The sequence below is a fragment of the Rhinopithecus bieti genome, unplaced genomic scaffold (genome assembly GCF_001698545.2).
Source record: "Rhinopithecus bieti isolate Rb0 unplaced genomic scaffold, ASM169854v2 scaffold_52099, whole genome shotgun sequence".
Lineage (NCBI taxonomy): Eukaryota > Metazoa > Chordata > Mammalia > Primates > Cercopithecidae > Rhinopithecus > Rhinopithecus bieti.
In genome coordinates, this window is record NW_016820939.1 from 909,152 (window position 1) to 929,757 (window position 20,606).

General features: G+C 37.1%; 1 protein-coding gene and 1 pseudogene across 4 annotated transcripts in view; one reads left to right on the top strand and one right to left on the bottom strand.

The window, feature by feature from the left end:
* Positions 1 to 3,327: 3,327 nt before the first annotated feature.
* KLHL8 (kelch like family member 8) overlaps positions 3,328 to 20,606 on the bottom strand; it is an 81,983-nt gene continuing 64,704 nt past the window's right edge. For all 4 annotated transcript variants that reach the window (XM_017860051.1, XM_017860050.1, XM_017860053.1 and 1 more), the window contains exons 6-10: positions 19,686 to 19,797; positions 13,535 to 13,703; positions 13,169 to 13,328; positions 7,103 to 7,304; positions 3,328 to 6,859 (exon numbers count right to left, since the gene is read on the bottom strand). In XM_017860051.1, the coding sequence (XP_017715540.1) occupies positions 6,736 to 6,859; positions 7,103 to 7,304; positions 13,169 to 13,328; positions 13,535 to 13,703; positions 19,686 to 19,797 (767 nt within the window). In that variant the 3' untranslated portion in view covers positions 3,328 to 6,735. The remainder of the gene's footprint in view (positions 6,860 to 7,102; positions 7,305 to 13,168; positions 13,329 to 13,534; positions 13,704 to 19,685; positions 19,798 to 20,606) is intronic.
* LOC108520610 (uracil-DNA glycosylase pseudogene) lies at positions 9,448 to 10,980 on the top strand (annotated as a pseudogene).

Sequence of the window (20,606 nt, forward strand, 5' to 3'; positions counted from 1 at the left end):
GTGGGGGATCACCTGAGCCCAGGGAGATTGAGGCTGCAGTGAGCCATGATCATGCCACTGCACTCCAGCCTGGGAGACAGAGCACGACCCTGTCTCAGAACAACAACAACAAAAAACAAAACCAAAAGGCCAAGAACATTCCTTAAGAAAAATACAAACGTAAGAGACTACCCTTGTCAGGTATCAAGACATATAATCAAGTTATAACAATGAAATAACGTAATACTTGGCCCTTGCTTAGGCAAACTGACCAATGGAACAGAACAGGAAGTCCCCAAATAAACATTTGGCTACAATGGCAAATTTCCGTGTAAGTAAAGCCTCTGAGGAAAGGATGCATCAGTCAATAAATGGTGCAGAGAAAACTGATTTTCTACATAGTAAAAAAATAAAATTTTAAATATGTATCACACATACACAAATCAACTCCAGGCAGACTAAAAACTGAGATACTTTTTTGATTTTCAGAAGCAACTATAAACAACTATGACCCTGGGATAGGACAAATTTCTTAAAACATAAAAAGGACTCACATTTGAATATATTAAGTTTTGTTTACAAAAAAACCCAAAGTGAAAAGATAAGCCACAAACTAGATGAAGGTATGTACAAAAGAACAACAAAAATATCAATATCCTAAATATAAAAAACTCTTAAATAAGAGCAAAATAGAAAATAAACAAAAGACATCAAGACATATTTCACAGAAGAAACAGGAAAGACTAATAAACATGAAAATGTTTTAACTTATTAATAATCAGAAAATGCATTTTTTATATTGATGTCACATTCATAAGGAAAATGCAATTTAAAGCCACAATAAAATACCATTTTACACCTACCAGATTGGAAAGAATTGGGTCTTATGATAGCAAGTAAATAAGACACCATACTGTAAAGCGGTGCAACCAGTTTGGAAAACAACTTGGCATTATCTTGTAAAATTGTTATAAAAGCTGATCAGGCACATGCCTTACAAACCACCAACTTTGAATCTAGGTTCATACGCTAAAGAAACTCTTGGACATGAGCACCAAAAAACTGGATATGAGTGTTCGTTTCAGCATTATTTGTAAAAGCAAAAAACAAAAAAGTGAAAACTAGACTCAACAAAATAAATTGTAAAAATAAACCTGTTGTATAAAAACATCAAGTTACATAAGACTACATAGAGAATACTTTTTTTTTCTTTTTTTGAGATGGAGTCTCGCTCTGTTGCCCAGGCTGCAGTGCAATGGCAGGATCTCGGCTCACTGCAACCTCCACCTCCTGGGTTCAAGCAATTCTCCTGCCTCAGCCTCCCAAGTAGCTGGGACTACAGGCACGTGCCACCATGCCTTGCTAATTTTTGTAGTTTTAGTAGAGACGGGGTTTCACTCTGTTGGCCAGGCTGGTCTCAAACTCCTGACCTCGTGATTGGCCCACCTTGGCCTCCCAAAGTACTGGGATTACAGGCGTGAGCCACCACGCCCAGCCAGGATGATACTATTTTTTATAAAGCTCACAAAAATAAACAATATATAGCCATGGGACATATGTATAAAAGCAAAAGGAAAAAAAAAGACAGGATAGATTTAAAGTAGTGGTTACCCCTAAAGAGTAGGCTGGGGATCGGAATTGAGAAGGAACACAAAGGTAGGGTTAATACCACCAGAAAGGCTCCAGTTCCTAGTGGGTGGCTTCATAGGCATTTTATTATTAAGCCTTCGTGTTGCATATATTTTTATGTATGCATCAAATACTACCTATAGAAATACAGTGACCAGGCCAGGCGCGGTTGCTCATACCTGTAATCCCAGCACTTTACGAGGCTGAAGTGGGTGGATCATTTGAGGTTAGGAGTTCGAGACTAGCGTGGCCAACATGATGAAACCCCATCTGTACTAAAAATACAAAAACTAGCCAGGTGTGGTGGCTGCAATCCCAGCAACTCAGGAGGCTGAGGCAAGAAAATTACTTGAACCCAGGAGGCAGAGGTTGCAGTGAGCCAAGATCACACCATTGCACTCCAGCCTGAGAGTGAGACTCTTGTATCAAAAAAAAAAAAAGAGGCTGAGGCAGGAGAATCACTGGAACCCAGGAGGAGGAGGTGGCAATGAGCCGAGATCACGCCACTGCACTCCAGCCTGGGCAACAGAGTGAGACTCTGTCTCAAAAACAAAGACGACGACGACAAGAGAAATGTAGTGACCAGAAATACTTTCATATTGCTAAGAAGAGGCTATAAAAAAAGGAAATGATCTTTTCTTAATGTATGTATTCTGTATTACCTAGTGAATGCAGATGTATATAACTGATATAGGTGGGGCAGTTGAGTTTTTTAATCACAAAGAATATTAGTCAATCACTAACTTAGTTGTGATCTTGGACTAGTTATTTAATGTCTTTGAACCTATTTTTTTTTAACTTTTGAACCTAATTTTTTAACTGTAAAGTATTGAATTACTAAGTGACTGGTACAGGCAATATATTTTTTAAATGATAGCTAATACTCCCCATGACTATTACTCATATCTAAGAAACTCCTTATATTCTACTGAACTTAGCCTCAAACCACTAAGATAATGGAAGAGTAACTTGTTAAAAACAACAAAAAAAACACCAAAATTTCTGCATTCAAATAAGGTTGCCCCTCAAAGAGACTATACACTTCTTTCACTGACCTTGCCATTGCTCAGGATGATTTTAGAAATATTTCATTCAAACTGTTTAGTGTTGAAAACATTTTACCAGTAAAGGAAAACCTTAATTCTTTGAAAGTAGATTTTATCTATGAAAATAGACATGAAGTATTTTCAATCATGTTTGATGAATAATCAAGTTAAGGTTTTGGTCAAAATCAACACATAACTATGATGAAACTAATTCTTTTGAGTGACTTACAAATGATCTCTTCAGGCTATTTTCAAAGATGAGTTTCAAAAGAAGTTTTAGCAATGGCAACCTTAATTTTTTTAAAACAGCTATAACTTTGCAGAAGCTACAACTTTGCGAGGTTTCTACTTGGAAGGACAATAGTCATTCTAATGCGTAGTCTCATTTCTATATAGTACAAGTCTGAAATTACTGAAGAGACAGCTACTTAAGATCAGTGAAACTATTTACATCGGTTACCTTCAACCTTTAATTTTTGTAAGGGAAAACGAAAAGCTTTCTAAAATTTTCAGTTAAACATAAAGATCCTTCATGTAAGGAGAAAAATACAGCCAACCTACTGAATTTTGTATTTGAGGAGTGGAGAATAAACAATTACACAGTTTTGACAGGATCCCACAACAGCAATCAAATAATGATGAGAAGCAGTTACACAGACCTTAGAGAAATAAGTTTGTGCTAATAGAAATATGCAATATATTTTAATTAAATAAATAGCACTGATGTGACCCCAACTTTTTGATATCAATAATTGGTGATATATATGACCATTTATTACACTGATTTGCTCTAGTATTATAACACAAATTTATAAACGGTTTTAAGAAAATATTATAGAGAAGTTTTACTGACACTTGGAATTTTACATGAAGGGGAAAGAGACATAGCCAACAGCACCCCAATAATAATTTCTTTACACATCTGATATGAGAAACCACAGAAACATTCTTAACTGATACAACATGAATTAGATTCTAAAGGCATTCTTTAAGACATAGAGAAAAAAGAAGCAAAGAAAATTCTCAAGTTTACCATTTACAAGAATAGTTTATGCAATTTCAACAAGTCCTTACCAAGGCATTCAACAGCACTGTAAGTTCAAAGTTCACTGGGGAATTAAAAGAATGAATAAAATACTCCTTAGAGGGAGTATAAAGTTTATTCAAATATTTTAGAAATAATCAATTAATTACATAAGAATATAGTGAAATCCATCAAAAACAATGTCAAGTAACTTGTTTTTAAAGTGGCAGTGCAATATAGTAACGCAATGGCTTTAACGACTAAATGAAAGAATCACAAAGCACCTAGAAATATTTATTGAAGAAATAATATACAAATTTTCATGATTTCTTTTGACCATTTACAATTTCAGTATTTTAGCTCTATTTCATATCATTTTTTGGTAGGTGCTGTTAACATATGAGGTTAAAGTGGTAAGTCTCACAATAAAGTAGCCATCTTCTTTGAATGAATATTTGAATATTTCATCTCTTCATTTCTATGACTATAATCAGCTTTCAGCTGCATGATTCCTTAAGCCCGATTCTCATTTCATGTCTCAATAAATGCTTTTGTCTGATAAAGAGAACTGTGCACATATTGATAATATTTATCTTTTTTTCTTTTTTTTTTTTTGAGATGGAGCTTCACTGTTGTTTCCCCGCTGGAGTGCACTGGCGCAACCTCGGTTCATTGCAACCTCCACCTCCTGGGTTCAAGCAATTCTCCTGCCTCAGCCTCCTGAGTATCTGGGATTACAGGTATGCGCCACCATGCCTGGCTAATTTTTGTATTTTTAGTAGAGACAGGGTTTCACCATGTTGGTCAGGCTGGTCTTGAACTCCTGACCTCAGGTGGTCCACCCACCTCAGCCTCCCAAAGTGCTGGGATTACAGGTGTGAGTTACCATGCCTGGCCTATTTATCTTTTCATACTGCTGTCAGGTCCTTCAAGGCTATGCTTCTGATTGCCCATACACTTTACTTGTCTTATGAGTATTTCATATTTTATGGGTAGGTAGGGTTCCAACTTAGTATGTTAGATAACCACTGTATAGTAAAAACCAGAAATGAAAATATAATAACCCTTATAACTCCTTACATATAACAAAGACAGAAATATATCAAAGCAAAAACATTTTAAATAATCTCAGGAAACAATAACAAGATCCTCTTCCCAAAAATAAATATAACAAACATATTAGTAACCACAGCTAAACAAGCACTGTAATATAAGAACTCCATGAGACATGATAAATCGACATTGAAGCCAGGTTTTGACACTTATTCTCCACATCCAGGCAGTTGTCACAGTCTACTAAGTGCTACAGGGTTAATTGTCTCCGGACTGACTGAAATATGGTTGTACTGACACAAGAGAACACTGGTTCAGATCCAGCAATGCCTTATGAACTTGCCTATAGGTGACAGTAGAAAAAAATAGCTTATTGGATTTAAATCTGCTTCATAAGAGATTTTATCTGCCAGCCTGACCCCTCTTAAAACTTTTTTTTTCTTTTTTTGGTTTGATATACTCAATAGGCACTGGCTTTTGTGATGTGGCTTTCCACACTACTGTACAAGTCCAGAATCCCATTTAATAAGATACATGAGCTATCAGTCAATGAACTTTAGGGCTGGATGGATAAAGGAAGTGTTTTTCACTGCCCCCACTTCCTTATGAACCAGATAACTGACGAGCGGTAAATTACAACAAATTCAAAGACACAACTAACAAAAACTTAGGAAGACCTGGAAAAGAGGTGCCAAATTGCACTGCAAATACAAAATAAAATATTTTCATGTTCTTGATAAATATTTACAAAAAAAATACATATAATGAATAGGCCATTTTACAATGCTAGTTAAAACTTTGAAGAGCTATTAAATCTGTAGGTCCACCAATATCCTGGCTTCAAATCAATATGTAGAAATATTTTTAATTAAATTTCAATAAATACACCAGAGGGATTTAAATATGATAAAACAGTAATTCAATCTCTGTTTTACCAACGATATTTTAATTGGCTCATGATAGGCTTGAACTAGTCAATAAACTACAGTCTACAAAAGGGTTTTTGTAAAAATGCATTCATTTCTGATAAGAAATAAATGCAGATTCTGTACAGTCAGAAAAACCAGGATGGTGGCAAATAGCAAAATAGAGAGTTGATAAATCTTGGATCCAAAATCAAATGATCAAAGAAGAGAGTTAAAGATATTTTCAGACTGCCCACATTCGAGTCATGTAATCTGCATCATTCTTTCTCAAGGTCTCTCAACTGGGCGCCAGACTAATATCAGATCTAAAACCTTGTTCACTATTTCCTCTGGTTCACCTTTTGATTATGTAACAAATACTTCTTGCAAAAGATGAAAAAATAAAACTGTAAAATCATTTGGATGGCGTTAGCCCGGCTAGGTCTTTTGGTGTCCTAGCAATTCAAACTGAAATTAAAGGCTTCTTATAGCCTATAAGCTTCTGAAAATGCAGCCAAGTGGCACTCAAAAAGACAGAACATTTTTTCTACTTCTGTAAATACAAAAGAAATTGAAAAATCACCAACTAGAAAAAAAAAGCAAGACATAAATTCATCAGCACCAAGTAGAAATCATCTTCAAAAGGGGCAAGTCTTTTATGTATCCTCATGTTAATGAATAGGTACTAATCTCTCCTCTAGGAAAAATCCACTGCCTGAAGTTAACATCTTTAGGCAAAAGAAAGGGCAAAACTCAACAAATTACATTTTGATTCATCCAAATAAAGAGAGAGAGAGAGAGAGAGATTTCAAGATTTTTGGCACTACTTTAAGCATTTTCAGGGTAGGTATGGTTTTAAGTTCGACTGTCTTCTTTCTTTACTCCATAATTTGCAAAAGCAGGAAATATCAAATTTAATTCTATTACTAATAATTCTTCAGGTATCATTCCAAAAGTTGTACTTAGTCACAATACATCAGTTAACGTTTACATAAGACTCTAGTTGTAGTAAAAAGTGTTGAAAGGTGGTCATATCAAAATCTTGGTTTTCTTTCGTACCTATCAGATATGACTAAATTGTTGGTGGCCAGAACTCAAATCACATACAGTCAACCACATTATTGGATCCATGACCTACATCTCGAATTTGGCTAGTTAAACAGGAACACACAGCTACGCCTGCTCCAGCTCTGCAGTGAGACACAGATCCAACAAGCTCCCACCTGAAAAAACAGAGAAGATAAAATGTTATCTTAAAACAAAGCATAATTTACTTTACTCAAAATACTAACCAAAGACAAAAATTCCCTATGTGGGACTGGTTTTGAAGGACAGCAAGCTTCCAGTGGGAGATAAGATACCCCAAAGCTTAGTATTAACTACGACTAGCAACATTCTAACACTCTGGAGTAATCTACTATTATACCAGAAGATACTATAAAGCACAGACACAACATGTAAATTACCTATTCAGCACTGGATCGAATGCTTCTACTGTATTTAAGTATGCATTGCCATTATGACCACCAACTGCAAAGATTTTGCCCATCACTGTTGCGATTCCCACTCCACCTCTGGGGGTAGTAAGTGCTGCCACATAATCCCACTTGTTGCTTCGGGGATCATACCGCTCAACTGAACTCAGAGGAGAATTATCATCAAAACCACCTATGTAAAGAAATATTTTAAAAACAGCATTACATTTCTTAGAAATTAACTATTAAATTTCAATTCAATGGGCTTTACAACCCAATCTTTTAAAATCATTTTAGAATGGTTTAGAGAAAATTTTTTTAAAAATTTCATCCAATACCCGTCTACCACCAACAACTACTATTAGACATTGTCTACAATTCAATGTAAGATAAGTGACATTTTCCTCAACACTAGGATTAAAGATCTTATAAGTAGGAAAAAACTGGAGTCCCTGTATCTAGGCAGATAATTTAGAGAAAAAAGAAAAAAAAAAAAAAACACAAACATACATAAATTTGTCCTTAGCCGTCTAGAGACAAGCAAGACAGTACTGAGATTCCTTCTCTGTGTATTATATCTTTAACAGAAGGCATAAGAAAGGAATAAACTGAATCATGTGATTCATCCAGATAAAAGTTAAAGTTTTCCAATTGTTTCCCTTAATACTATAATCACCATCATAATTACAGAGATGGACTATGACTGAATTCTCAGCAATTTTTGCCAAAACAACATTTTCCTGCTACATATTCTAGAAGATAGCAGTCCTTTCTATAGCTCATTCTAACAATGTACTTAATCTATTCCTGAGGTTACAGACACAGTTATTTCAATAGTGCTCCTTCCTTTAAAAACAAGTGTGTCTCTTTTTAGGCTCCAAGTTTAAATGAATATAATGGCTTTCTTTGGTGACAGCCTAATTTACTGAGAATAGAAAGTGTTGATATTATGATCAATCTATTTAAAAACAAAGTCAGAGGCCGGGCACGGTGGCTCACGCCTGTAACCCCAGCACTTTGGGAGGCCGAGGCGGGCAGATCACGAGCTCAGAAGATGGAGACTATCCTGGCTAAATAAAACGGTGAAATCCCATCTCTACTAAACATACAAAAAATGAGCCGGGAGTGGTGGTGGACACCTGTTGTCCCAGCTACTCGGGAGGCCGAGGCAGGAGAATGGTGTGAACCCACGAGGTGGAGCTTTCAGTGAGCTGAGATCACGCCACTGCACTCCAGCCTGGGCGACACAGCGAGACTCCGTCTCAAAAAAAAAAAAACAAAAAAAAAAACAAAACAAGGTCACAAAAAAAAATTCAAGTCAACTTCTCTAATGGGTTTAATTTTATTAAATCAATTAAAATGAAATTCACCAATTTTATCTGCATTCTTTCCATGAATTCTGACAAATGTATAGTGTCACTGCCATTACAACCATTACATAAAACATTTTTTCATTATAATAAAGGGTTTGGCTTTAATTATTGCTCATGCTAATGCAGAAGATTAAGGGGTTTTTTAAATTTGTTTTTTGTTTTGTTTTGAGACAGGGTCTCACTCTGTTGCCCAGACTGGAGTGCAGTAACACAATCACAGCTCACTGCACTGTCAACCTCCTGGGCTCAAGCGATCCTCCCACCTCAGCCTCCCAAGTAGCTGGAACTATATGCACATGCCACCACTCCTGGCTAATTTTTAAAAATTTTTTTTAAAATAGAGATGAGGTCTCACTATGTTGTCCAGTCTGGTTTTAAACACCTGCCCTCAAACAATCCTCCTGCCTCCGCCTCCCAAAGTGCTGGGATTACCCGGGTAATCCCTACACCTGGCCAAGTTTTTGATAGTTATATTTTATATAGTCTTTTCCATAGTCTTCTTTTCACTAGTTCCCTATCATTTCCCCAAATAATGCATAAAATATATTATAATGAAGAATTCAAACCAGGGATAGAAAAAGTAAAATGCAATTAGGATGTTAGACATGCCCACACCTTCAAATTTTTCTTATTCAGATCAGTTGTACCTGTTTTAAGTAGAACTTGAATGACCAAGATTTTTTTAATGTTCAACCTGAATCATTCTTATTTTTACCATGTCTGTTCTAATTATAAAGGTCCAAAAGATTAAAAAAGTAACAGCAACAATGTTATTCCTGTCGACATATAACATATGTCAACACCTGTGGTAAACAGGGAGCTGTGAGAGGTAGCAATGATATAACCTAAGAACTTTGGATTCACAGACCCAAGTTCAAATTCCAGCTTTGCCACTTATTTATGCATGTGACCGTGAGTAAATTATTCATTCTCTCTGAGTCTCTTGACTACCTTACAGTTGTGATGATCAGGCAAGATGTAGAGGTAAATTATGTTATTTCCCTTCTTCCTTAATACACAAGAGCACTGAAAGATTCAGCATTACTTCTGCTACTTATAGATATTTATATGCATTCTCTTATAAGAAATATGTTAAATACAGCATTCTCTTATAAGAAATATGTTAAGTAACACAAACAATTTACATCAACATATATGAATATGACCTTTGCTAGTGACAATCTCTCTGAATTCATTTCCTCCTCTATAAAGGAAGGTATTACTAATCACAATATAGCTAATCATGTACTGGGGAACTACAAAGTGCCAGACCCACTTTGAGATGCTTAACGTGTATTATCTCTAATTCTTAAAGTGATTCTGAAAGATAGGCATTATTCCCGTTTCATAATCATTTAAAGCTTTGCTACTGGAAGTATGTTGTGTGAACCTGAAACTGTATCACTATAACTTGAGAACTGTTTAAAACACAGAAACTAGGCCCCTCCTTTGCAATATAACAAGATCTCCAGATTATTCATATGCACATTATGATCTGAGAAAGCACTGATCTAATGTTCCTCCCAACTCTGCAATTCAGTAAGTCAAAAAGCAATATAGACCAATTACTGAACACTACAGCCAGGGCAAGTCTTGCAGTCCCCAGGTGGTGCACATTCGCTCCCGCAGGCCCGCCAGGAAGCAATGTGCCTGCAGCCCTGAGATGGATGACCTGGGGACCAGCAGGAGGAGAGTGAGGATGCGGGGGCCGGTCCCGCCAAGAAAGCCCCAGCCAGACAGGACAAGCCCAAGACGCTGCCCTTCTTGCCACTGGGCAGTCGGTCAGTATCCAGAGCAACGAGGCTGCGGCCCTACTCAGACTCATGGCCTGTAATGTGTCCATGGGCTTTGGTGAGAGTTGGAAGAAGCATCTCCACGGAGTTTGGGAAACTTTTTTACCAAGGTAATAGGTTTGCTGCAGAAGAAAGGAAACATTACACTGTTTACCCATCCCCACACTAAGTCTTCACTTGGATCTAGATGTGTGACATAAGAGATGTGAAGGTTGTCATCCCGGGACAGGATCCATATCAGAGACAGAATCAAGTTCATGGGCTGCTTTAGTGTTCATAGACCTGTTCCACCTCTGCCCGGTTTGGAAAACATTTATAAAGAGCCGTCTACAGATATGGATGGTTTTATTCATCCAGGTCATGGAGATTTATCTGGGTGGGCCAAATAAGGTGTTCTCCTACTCCAGGCTGTCCTCACTGTTCTGCCCCATCGAGCCAATTTTCATAAGGAAAGAGGAGGCTGGGAGCAACTTACCAATGCGGCTGTGTCCTGGCTAAATCAGAATTGGAATGGCCTTGTCTTTCTGCTCTGGGGCTCTTATGCTAAGAAGGACAGTGCCATGCACAGGAAGCAGCACCATGTGCTGCAGATGGCTCATTCCTCCCTGTGTACAGAGGGTTCTTTGGATGTAGATAACTTTCTAAGACCAATGAGCTCCTGCAGAAGTCTAGCAAGAAGCCCACTGACTGGAAAGAGCCATGATCCTGAGCTGAGGGGCAGCCTGTCTCCACTGGTGGTTATTGAGAAGCTGTTGGTAAAGTATTTGTCACTTACAAAATCAAACTGAAAATTTTCCTATTAATTCTTAAATACTCTGCGCAAGCGGTAAAGCTTCCATAAAGCAGCCATGAACCAAGTTGCCCAGAAATGGCAGCTTTATGTAGCCACACATAGCAAAGCCTATCCTTTGGCCAAATGTCTCTACAACATGGCTTCAGCCTAAAATATGCTGACTTCTCAGAAGACAGATGAGGTCAAATGCTCACTTGGCTCTCCTTACCCCGCTACCCCCCGACCCCTTACCTTTATGGTTAAAGCAGGGAAGACGTATACCTTTTAGGTAGAACCATACTTTGGTGCCTGCTGGTACTTGGTTTCACCTGGTTAGACTTTCAACTACAAGGTGTTTTAGGGGGTATTTTTGCATAGAAAGGCCCCCTTTTCCCAGCCCGGCAGGCATTCCAATCTGTGCCAAGTACACTGCCCCCTTGATCTTTCAAGGGGCCTTCAGGTCCTTCCTTGAAGGAAGTATGAAGGTTTTGCAGGTTTCTAGAAAACTGGCCCTGAAATTAGGGCTCAATTCTCTGATGGTAGCAGAGGTGAAGCCTCCTAAGGAAGAGCCCTTAGTGTTGGTCTTAACAGACAAGGGCCGAGGGATGTGAGCTGAGTCTTGTTATTCTTTGGGCATTTCGTGGAATAAGCAGTGAAATTTAGACAAGAAAGAATAGAAAAGAGAATTTTCTTTAAAGGGGGGAGGTGATTTTCTCCTAGGGTTATCCTGAGTTGGGGTTTTAAGATAGCACAAACTTGCTACATTGCTGTTTTTTAATGGACTGAAATCACTTTATATAATTTTTTCTGTAACACTGAGAGTTTTAGTTAACAATATATACTATATATATGTATCTCCTTCTTTTTCAAGACACAATCTTTATTGGGTCTGTACCTTCATCTTGATCTTGTTAGTCAATGCTTTGTTTTTTTTTTTTGCGTGTTAGGTGGTTTAAAGCCGTTAACCCTGCATGGGTTTGGTAATAAAAGCTCTTTATAGACCGTAAAATAAAAAAAAAGCAATATAAACATTGACATGACCTTTATTTATATTAAATACCTAGGCCGGGTGTGGTGGCTCATGCCTGTAATCCCAGCATTTTGGGAGGCCAAGGCAGGCAGATCACTTGAGGTCAGGAGTTCGAGATCAGCTTGGCAAACATGATGAAACCCTGTCTTAACTAAAAATACAAAATTCAGCTAGGCGTGGTGGCACACACTTGTAATCCCAGCTACTCAGAAGGCTGAGGCAGGAGAATCGCTTGAACATGGGAGGCAGAGGTTGCAGTGAGCTGAGATCACACCACTGCACTCCAGTCTGGGTGACAGAGCAAAACTCCATCTCAAAAATAAATAAATAAATACCTACTGGCCTACTTGAAGTATTCAACATAATTTCCCTTGAAATGAGGCTGAGAAAAACAAATCTTAGACCTTTTAAAATTTATTGTAGCAAAGCACATTCTATCTGTGTCCTTCCATTTAAAAACATATAACTTATTTAAATGTAATCTCCTTCTTTAAATAACTTTGTTACTCTTAGAAAAATAAGGTTGTACATGTTTTAAACATGAAAGATGAAGATTTAAACACAAATTATGAATGTGACCTTAACAATTCAGCTAGGCATGGTGGCCCATGCCTGTACCCAGCACTCTGGGAGGTCAAGGCAGGAGGATCACTTAAGGCCAGTTGTTCATGACTAGCCTGGGCAACACAGCAAGGACCCATCTCTACAAAAAATAGAAAAAAACTGGCTGGGTGTGATAGCATGGGCCTGTAGTCCTAGCTACTTGGAGGCTGTGGCAGGAGGATCATGTGAGCCCAGGAGTTCAAGGCTGCAGTGAGCTACGATTGTGCCACTGCACTTCAGCCTGGGCAACAGAAAGACACTGTCTCCCTCTAAAAAAGAAAAAAAAGAAAAGAATTCAAAAGCATCAGACTGAACACGTACAATTCTTCTCTGTTAATTATAAACAAAATTTTTAAGAAAGAATTCAAAAGCACATTTCAGCACTGATTCTACTTAAGGCTAAATGCAATGTAATTTTTGTTACTCTGTTATATGACACTTGTCATTGTATATACTGATATATTAGAAAAATACCCATTTACTCACCAACTACGTATAAGCAACCATGAAGCTTGCTAACTCCATTGCCTGCTCTTCGCTGACCCATTTCTTTAACTTCTATCCACTTATCCAGATGTGGATCATATCTCTCCACACTAGATAAAGAAGCCATTCCATCATTGCCACCTACTGCATAAACATGATTCTAAACGAAGAGAGTCAAACAAAACACATTAGATTTTGAATTTACTTATATATTGTTCTAATGGTAAATTAGAATGTACAAGGCAGTATCTCATGAAATAATATGGTATATAATATCTTCATACTGGTGACGACATATTGGACCTTTCCTTATTTTGGTTATGAATGTGATGCAACGTAACAATGGCAAGTTGCCATATAACTTACTACTAGAGCAACAGAGCCAACTCCTCCACGGGGAGTATTCATTGGTGCCACTGTACTCCACTGATCAGATTCTATGTCATATCTCTCCACATCATTGAAGCAAGTATTGTCATCTAACCCTCCAATTGCATAAATTGGGCCTCCTAAGGAAGCCAAGGCAATTCCTCGCCTGCAAAGACAATAAAACATACTTTAGCAAATGGGTTTGTTTCCAGGAAAAAAGTCATATAAAATATTGTGCTAATGCAAATCATTTATCATGTTAACCTTCAAACAGTATAGTTTGTTTCCATTACCTTTAGATTTATCAAAGCTTTTGACTAGATGGCTACAGAATTGCCAAACTGCAACTCTATGTGAATACTGCCCCCAAAGTTGTACAGTGCATAACCTACACAGGCTTACTTTAAACTCAAAACAATAAAATATAACCCAACAAAATAGTATAAAAGAGTCCAAAATACTCAGTTAGTGCACACACAGTTGCATAATTGAGAGGTTAATGAGTTGACAGAGAAGTTTTGCAGTGGAGGTCAGAAGCCAATCTCACTTACAAATCCATGCAATTACAGAGCTCATTTTGTTGCAGGGCTTCATTATATCACACAAAAGAATATTAAATTTTATATTACAGGTTTTATGTCACATTCCTTTATTTCTGAAGGGTATTTACTTCTCTTTGAAAGTAAGAGACTTAGCCCATGTTAAAAGCTGACTTATTTAACAGTGATCAGAAAAAAACTCAATTTCTTAAAAAACACACTGCACCAATCAAAAGTTGAACTATTATCAAACTATTATTTTGTCACTAGCTTGGATAATTTATAAACCTCTACTACTTTGTATCTCATCTGAGACACAGCTGATATTAATGAGTCAATACAGGTAAAGCACTAAGAACAATGTCTGGCCCACATTTAGTGCTATGAAGTATTAGCTTTTATTATTACTGAGAAAGCAGCTGCTTCACTGAGATTCTAACTCTAAATTTACCAGAGAGTATCCAACAAAAGAATTATTAAGGATAATGTTATCATTCACTTTCAGTCTCCTCAACCTCTTTTCTCTTGGGTATAAAGCTATGAGTTACCAAATACTGTGCTTATAAAAATGTTCAGCTGTATCAGAACAAGCACATGTGTTCTCTAGAGTGTAAGGATGTTAGGTCAGGGAAATAAAGTAAGTATGCCTAATAATTGTCCCTCCCCTCAAACAACAAAAGCAGACAACATTACTGGTTTACTTCCTACTCCTCAAAACTCTCTTCATTTTCATAACAACACACATTTTAGTCCACTTCTACTCTGGCTAGTGCTTTTCAGCTTCCTTTATCAGTGCCTTCTTTACTCCATCATTAAATTATAAAGTTCCCTAAGGGTCACTCTATACTTTCTCTCCCTAAGCAATCCCATTCTTTCCACAGATTTGTGATAATTCAGATATATATTTTCAGACATATACCCAATTTCTACCTCAAATCTGTCTTGCTGGTTCTTCAACTTTAACTTTAATCTGAAATGAAACTCACTGCCCACCTCCCTGTGATAGGCAGAATTTTAAAATACTCCCCATCCCCCATGACCTTCAGCCCCTGGTGTTACTCTCATGATTATGCTACATTATATGGCAAAACGGAGGTGACCTTGGTGGGCTTAATCTAATCAAACAAACCTTCAAAAGCAGAGAGGTTTCTCCAGCTGGTAGTCAGAAATTCAAAAAACCAGGTGAATGCAGTGTGCCACTACTTGTTTGAAGGTGGTGGGGGGTGACATGTGGAAAGGATCTGACAGTGTCTCGTAGCCAACAGCCAATAAAAATGAGAAACTCAGTCCTATAGCCACAAGGAACTGAATTCTATCAATAACCTAAATGGCCTTGGAAGTGGCTTCTTCCCCAGCGCCTCCAGATAAAAGCCTAGCCCAACCTCTTGATTCTGGCCTTGTGGGACCCTAAGTAGAAAGCCCAGCAAAATCTGTATCACTTTTGAACAGTGAGCTAATAAATGGGTGCTATTTTAAGCTGCTAAATTGGTGGCAATTTGTTACACAGACACAGAAAACTAATACACCCCCATCACAAAACAAGCAAAAATTTTATCCCGTTCACCATGTTGCTTTCCTAATTCAGAAATCATACTACCTATCCAGTTGCTAAAGGCAGAAACTGAAGAATCATCTTTGCCTCTATCTAATTGTTCTTTCTAATTATCATAAAGTCTTTTTGACTCTACACCTCTGAACTATCTTTCAAATATGTCCTCTATTCTCTATCTCAATTTCTATCGTCCAAGCCGCCATTATTTCTTTACATCAAAGGATGAAGAATTACAATAACTCTTTTTGGTCTGTCAGACTGTTTTCACTCTGGTCATCCTCAAATCCCTTCTCCATTTTGTATGCAGAAGTTCTCTGAAAAGAAAATCTGATCCTATAAAATGGGAGATAAAAATCCCAAAGTACTTTTTTAATCCTTATATCCCTGTTATTATGTTGGTTTTTGCCAAAGACTGGATGAAACTTCTCTAGCAAAACAGCAGTTGAATTTCTGTAATCTTTTAAAATATGCCCTGAGCATTTACAATGTGTGAAAAATAATAGAGCTACAATTATTTTGTCATATTACTTGTTTATAACTTATATACCCCAAATAATCTTTTTAGTATGCATTTCAATAAATTTTCACATGTGAAATATCGGTTATCTTTATTTTTTTATTTCATCTTTCCACTGAAATGGACACCGATGTTTGTTCAAGTTGTGAGTCTGTTGAAACCCATCATCCTGACAGCATGTCTAAAGATTCACTTACCTATTCAACAAAAAAGTTGTAAATGCCCACCACAAGACATACCAAGTGGTAAAGATACCACTTTGTTTTTTGCTACCAGCAGTAAAAAACATAGCCAATATCTCTGCCTCTGTATAGCTTACATTGTAGTTATCTCATAGTATAAATCACTCCCTATTAAATCACTCCCTATTAAAGTATTAAAATGTCATTTGTAGACAGTGGGAGATAACAGTTTAAGACTAGCTTTTTTTTTTTCTAGGATTCTTTCTCACGAGAGGGAGAAAACTTAAAATGTCTTCACATTTCTTTTCAATCTTTCATATTTTAACACATGAAGCAAAACTAGTTGAAAATATTGTTATATTATTCAAAACAGAAAATTAGAGGCAACATATCCCCATATGTAGTTTAGTTTTTAATTGCTCATTTTGATAACAAGTCATTTTTAACTCTTATAGAATGGTGCTAATTTGCCAACCATATAAGCCACAGTATCTGAGGTATGGTTTTACTAGTTCAGGTTTGTTTCTTTTAATTAAACCGTGGGTGATACATTTATATATATTAACATATGTATCATTATATGTCATATATATATATATATCACCTGCAGGTTTTTTGTTCTGAGACAGAATTTTGCTCTTGTCATCCAGACTGGAGCGCAATGGCACAATCTCAGCTCACTGCAACCTTCACCTCCTGGGTTCAAGCGATTCTCATGCCTTAGCCTCCCAAACAGCTGGAATTACAGGCACTCGCCACCATGCCCAGCTAATTTTTGTATTTTTAGTAGAGACACGGTTTTGCCATGTTGGCCAGGCTGGTCTCAAACTCCTGACCTCAGGTAATCTGCCTATCTCGGCCCCTTAAGTGCTAGGATTACAGGCATGAGCCACTGTGCCAGGCCCACCTGCAGTTTTATTAAAAGAAACTCTTCAGCGATATTTTCAATATTTACTAAGATAGCCCTCTTCTCTCTTCTTGCATTATATTTTCACTCTGACACAGAGGCAGAATTATTCTATTCTCTAGTTTCATATAAATTATTAAGCTCAGTCTTTGAAATCCTCATGCCATTTACAGAACAATAAAGTTGAAAAAGAAAAATAATAGACAATAAAATTTAATCTCCCATTTGGTGCAAAATATATGTGATCCTTCTGACAATACAATTCCAGACACTGGGAGGAATTACAGTATGCTTCACTGCTACTATACTGAATCATAAATAAATATTTATTCCTTCGTACTAAAGCAACATACACCTCTTACAATATCTAGTTACTCCTGTAAGTTTTCTTGCCTCCAGATCATAAAACTTCAACTATTTTTTGTAGATAACATGGTTTTCAGATGTATTACTAACCCACTAATTTTCTTACATGCATTCCAGATTATCATTCTCACATTTATAACAATCCATTTTTGTGCACCTTCTATATATCTTATTTTCAAATCATAAACACATTCGTGTACTAACAAGTTATGTTCATTATAAAACATCCACCCAAAATAAATTTTTAAAAATGTACAGAGACTCTAATCTTTTATTCTCATACCCCTACTGGTGTTATATATCCTACTTCAACAACACAGCTATAGATACGGAGAGATCAGTGTCAAGAACAATAAAACTACAAACTCCCTTAACCTAAGGCTTCGCTTTTTTTAATGTAGGCAACTCTATTATATTCACTTTTTTCCTTTCCTTTTTTTAAGAGCTGTGTTTCATAATGGTTCAGGTACTTTTCTCCATTTGAAACAAAAACCTGATTTCCCACCATGTTATGTTGTGCTCATGTGATTGAGTTTTTAAAATACCTAGGGCAGGTTTTAACCAATAACTCTCATTTTAACATTTTTTAGGTTTTTGTCTAGAGTATATGTGGTCTACTCTGTCTTTGGAATCCTAATGTGGTCACATGCCTTAGTGATCTTTCCACCTTAGGATATCTAAAAATTTGGTATTCGAGTCATTAATAAAAGTGTCAAGCAGGTTAGAGTACTAAGTATGTCACTGAAAATCTCCCCTTTAGACTGATACATTAATCAACATATATTCCAGTTTATGTTGATGAGAATATAAATATTAGAACATAAATATGTAAATGGGAACATAAATATGTAAGCAATAACTTAAAATATTACTGTTCATCAGGATAAAAATCAATGAAGAAAAGAGAAATTGAGGACTATTTTATTAACATGATAAAAATATAGATACCTTAGTCCTAAAGTCAGTATCTTATTTAACAGCAAAACACTAGATACTTTTCTAATAAGATCAGGAGGCCGGGCGCGGTGGCTCAAGCCTGTAATCCCAGCACTTTGGGAGGCCGAGACGGGCGGATCACGAGGTCAGGAGATCGAGACCATCCTGGCTAACATGATGAAACCCCGTCTCTACTAAAAAATACAAAAAACTAGCCGGGCGAGGTGGCAGGCGCCTGTAGTCCCAGCTACTCGGGAGGCTGAGGCAGGAGAATGGCGTGAACCCGGGAGGCGGAGCTTGCAGTGAGCTGAGATCTGGCCACTGCACTCCAGCCTGGGCGACAGAGCGAGACTCTGTCTCAAAAAAAAAAAAATAAGATCAGGAACAAGACAAAAACACCTACTGTCTCTGCCACTATTCACCTGCATTAGATTATTAGGCAATACAATTAGACAAGAAAAATCAATAAGAAGCATAAGGATGTGTGGGGAAAATGACCGAAAAATTCTACAGATTAATAGTACTGTACCAATGCTAATTTCAAAAACCACTATGGCTGTGTAACATGTTAACATTATGGGAAGCCAGGGGCAGGGTAAGTGGCAAGGTTTTGCCATCTTAGCACTGGCATTTGGCATTATCTTTGCCACTGGCATTTGGGCTAGAAGATCCTTGTTCTGCACTGTAGAATCTTTAGCAGCATCTCTGATTTCTTCCCATAGATGCTAACAGCAATTTTCCCATCCCCAAGCTGTGACAACCAAAAATGTCTCCAGACACTGCCAAGTGTCCCATAGAGGAGGCAAAATCATCTTCAGTTGAGAACCACTGGTACACAGAAACTTTAATATTTTGCAACTTCTCTGAATAAACTAAAATTATCTCAAAATAAAAAGTTTTAAAAATCAATGCTCATGTATAAGTGAAAACCGTGACTACCATACAGTACTCCAAAACACAACTGCATTTTTAATTCTTAAAAAAACTAAAAGGTGGTAACAAAGTATCACCTTGGACATGCTAACAAAATGTGTTTGAGAAGGTATTTAAAGTTTTTAAAGTAGCAAAAAAAGTTTAAAATAAGGCCTTTAAATTTTAAGAAATCTTATTTCCACCATCAGTTCAAAATAACTTTCCATGCTGATCTACCTCTTTGTGTTCATTGATGCCTTCATCATCCATTTATTAGTGAGAGGATCAAACATCTCCATGCTACCTAAATGTTCATTTCCATCATGTCCACCTACTGCATACACTTTACCTGTCAAACAGAGAAGTATTTTCATTTGACTCCAAATAAATTCATAATATTAATGTTACATATATAAACATTATAAAATTAAAATGTCACCAGAAGTTAATTTTCAACAATTGTTGTTCTGTTCAACATGATCATCAATGTCATTTCAGTAGTTGAATGAAAAATCAATGTAAGCTTGCACTAAACATGCTGTTCTACATGAAGTTATTTATTAGTAAATGCTCTAATATTTATCGCCCCTTTTAGGTTTCCCAACTTTTTATTACTTGGTAGACGAAATCACTAATCATGCCTTCAAAGAATGCTTAATAAAATGGAGAAACGCTCTGATTAGGTTATATTTTAACATATAAAACTGGTGGCTGAGCACAGTGGATCATGCCTATAATCCCAGCACTTTGGGAGGCCAAGGCGGGTGGATCACCTGAGGTCAGGAGTTCGAGACCAACATGGTGAACACCTGTCTCTGCTAAAAATACAAAATATTACCCGGGCGCGGTGGTGGAAGCCTGTAATCCCAGTTACTCGGAAGGCTGGGACAGGAGAATTGCTTCAATCCGGGAAGCGGAGGTTGTAGTGAGCTGAGGTCGCACCACTGCCTTCCAGCCTGGGCAACAAGAGCGAAACTTCATCTCAAAAACATAAAACAAAACAAAACAAAAAATACATATATATAAACTGGTTTGCGTGCGCACGCATGCACACACACACACACAAAACTTGTTTGTTGTTTGGTTTTTCTTTTTGAGACAGGGTCTTGCTCTGTCACCCAGGCTAGAGTGCAGTGGCATTATGACTGCTCAATGCAG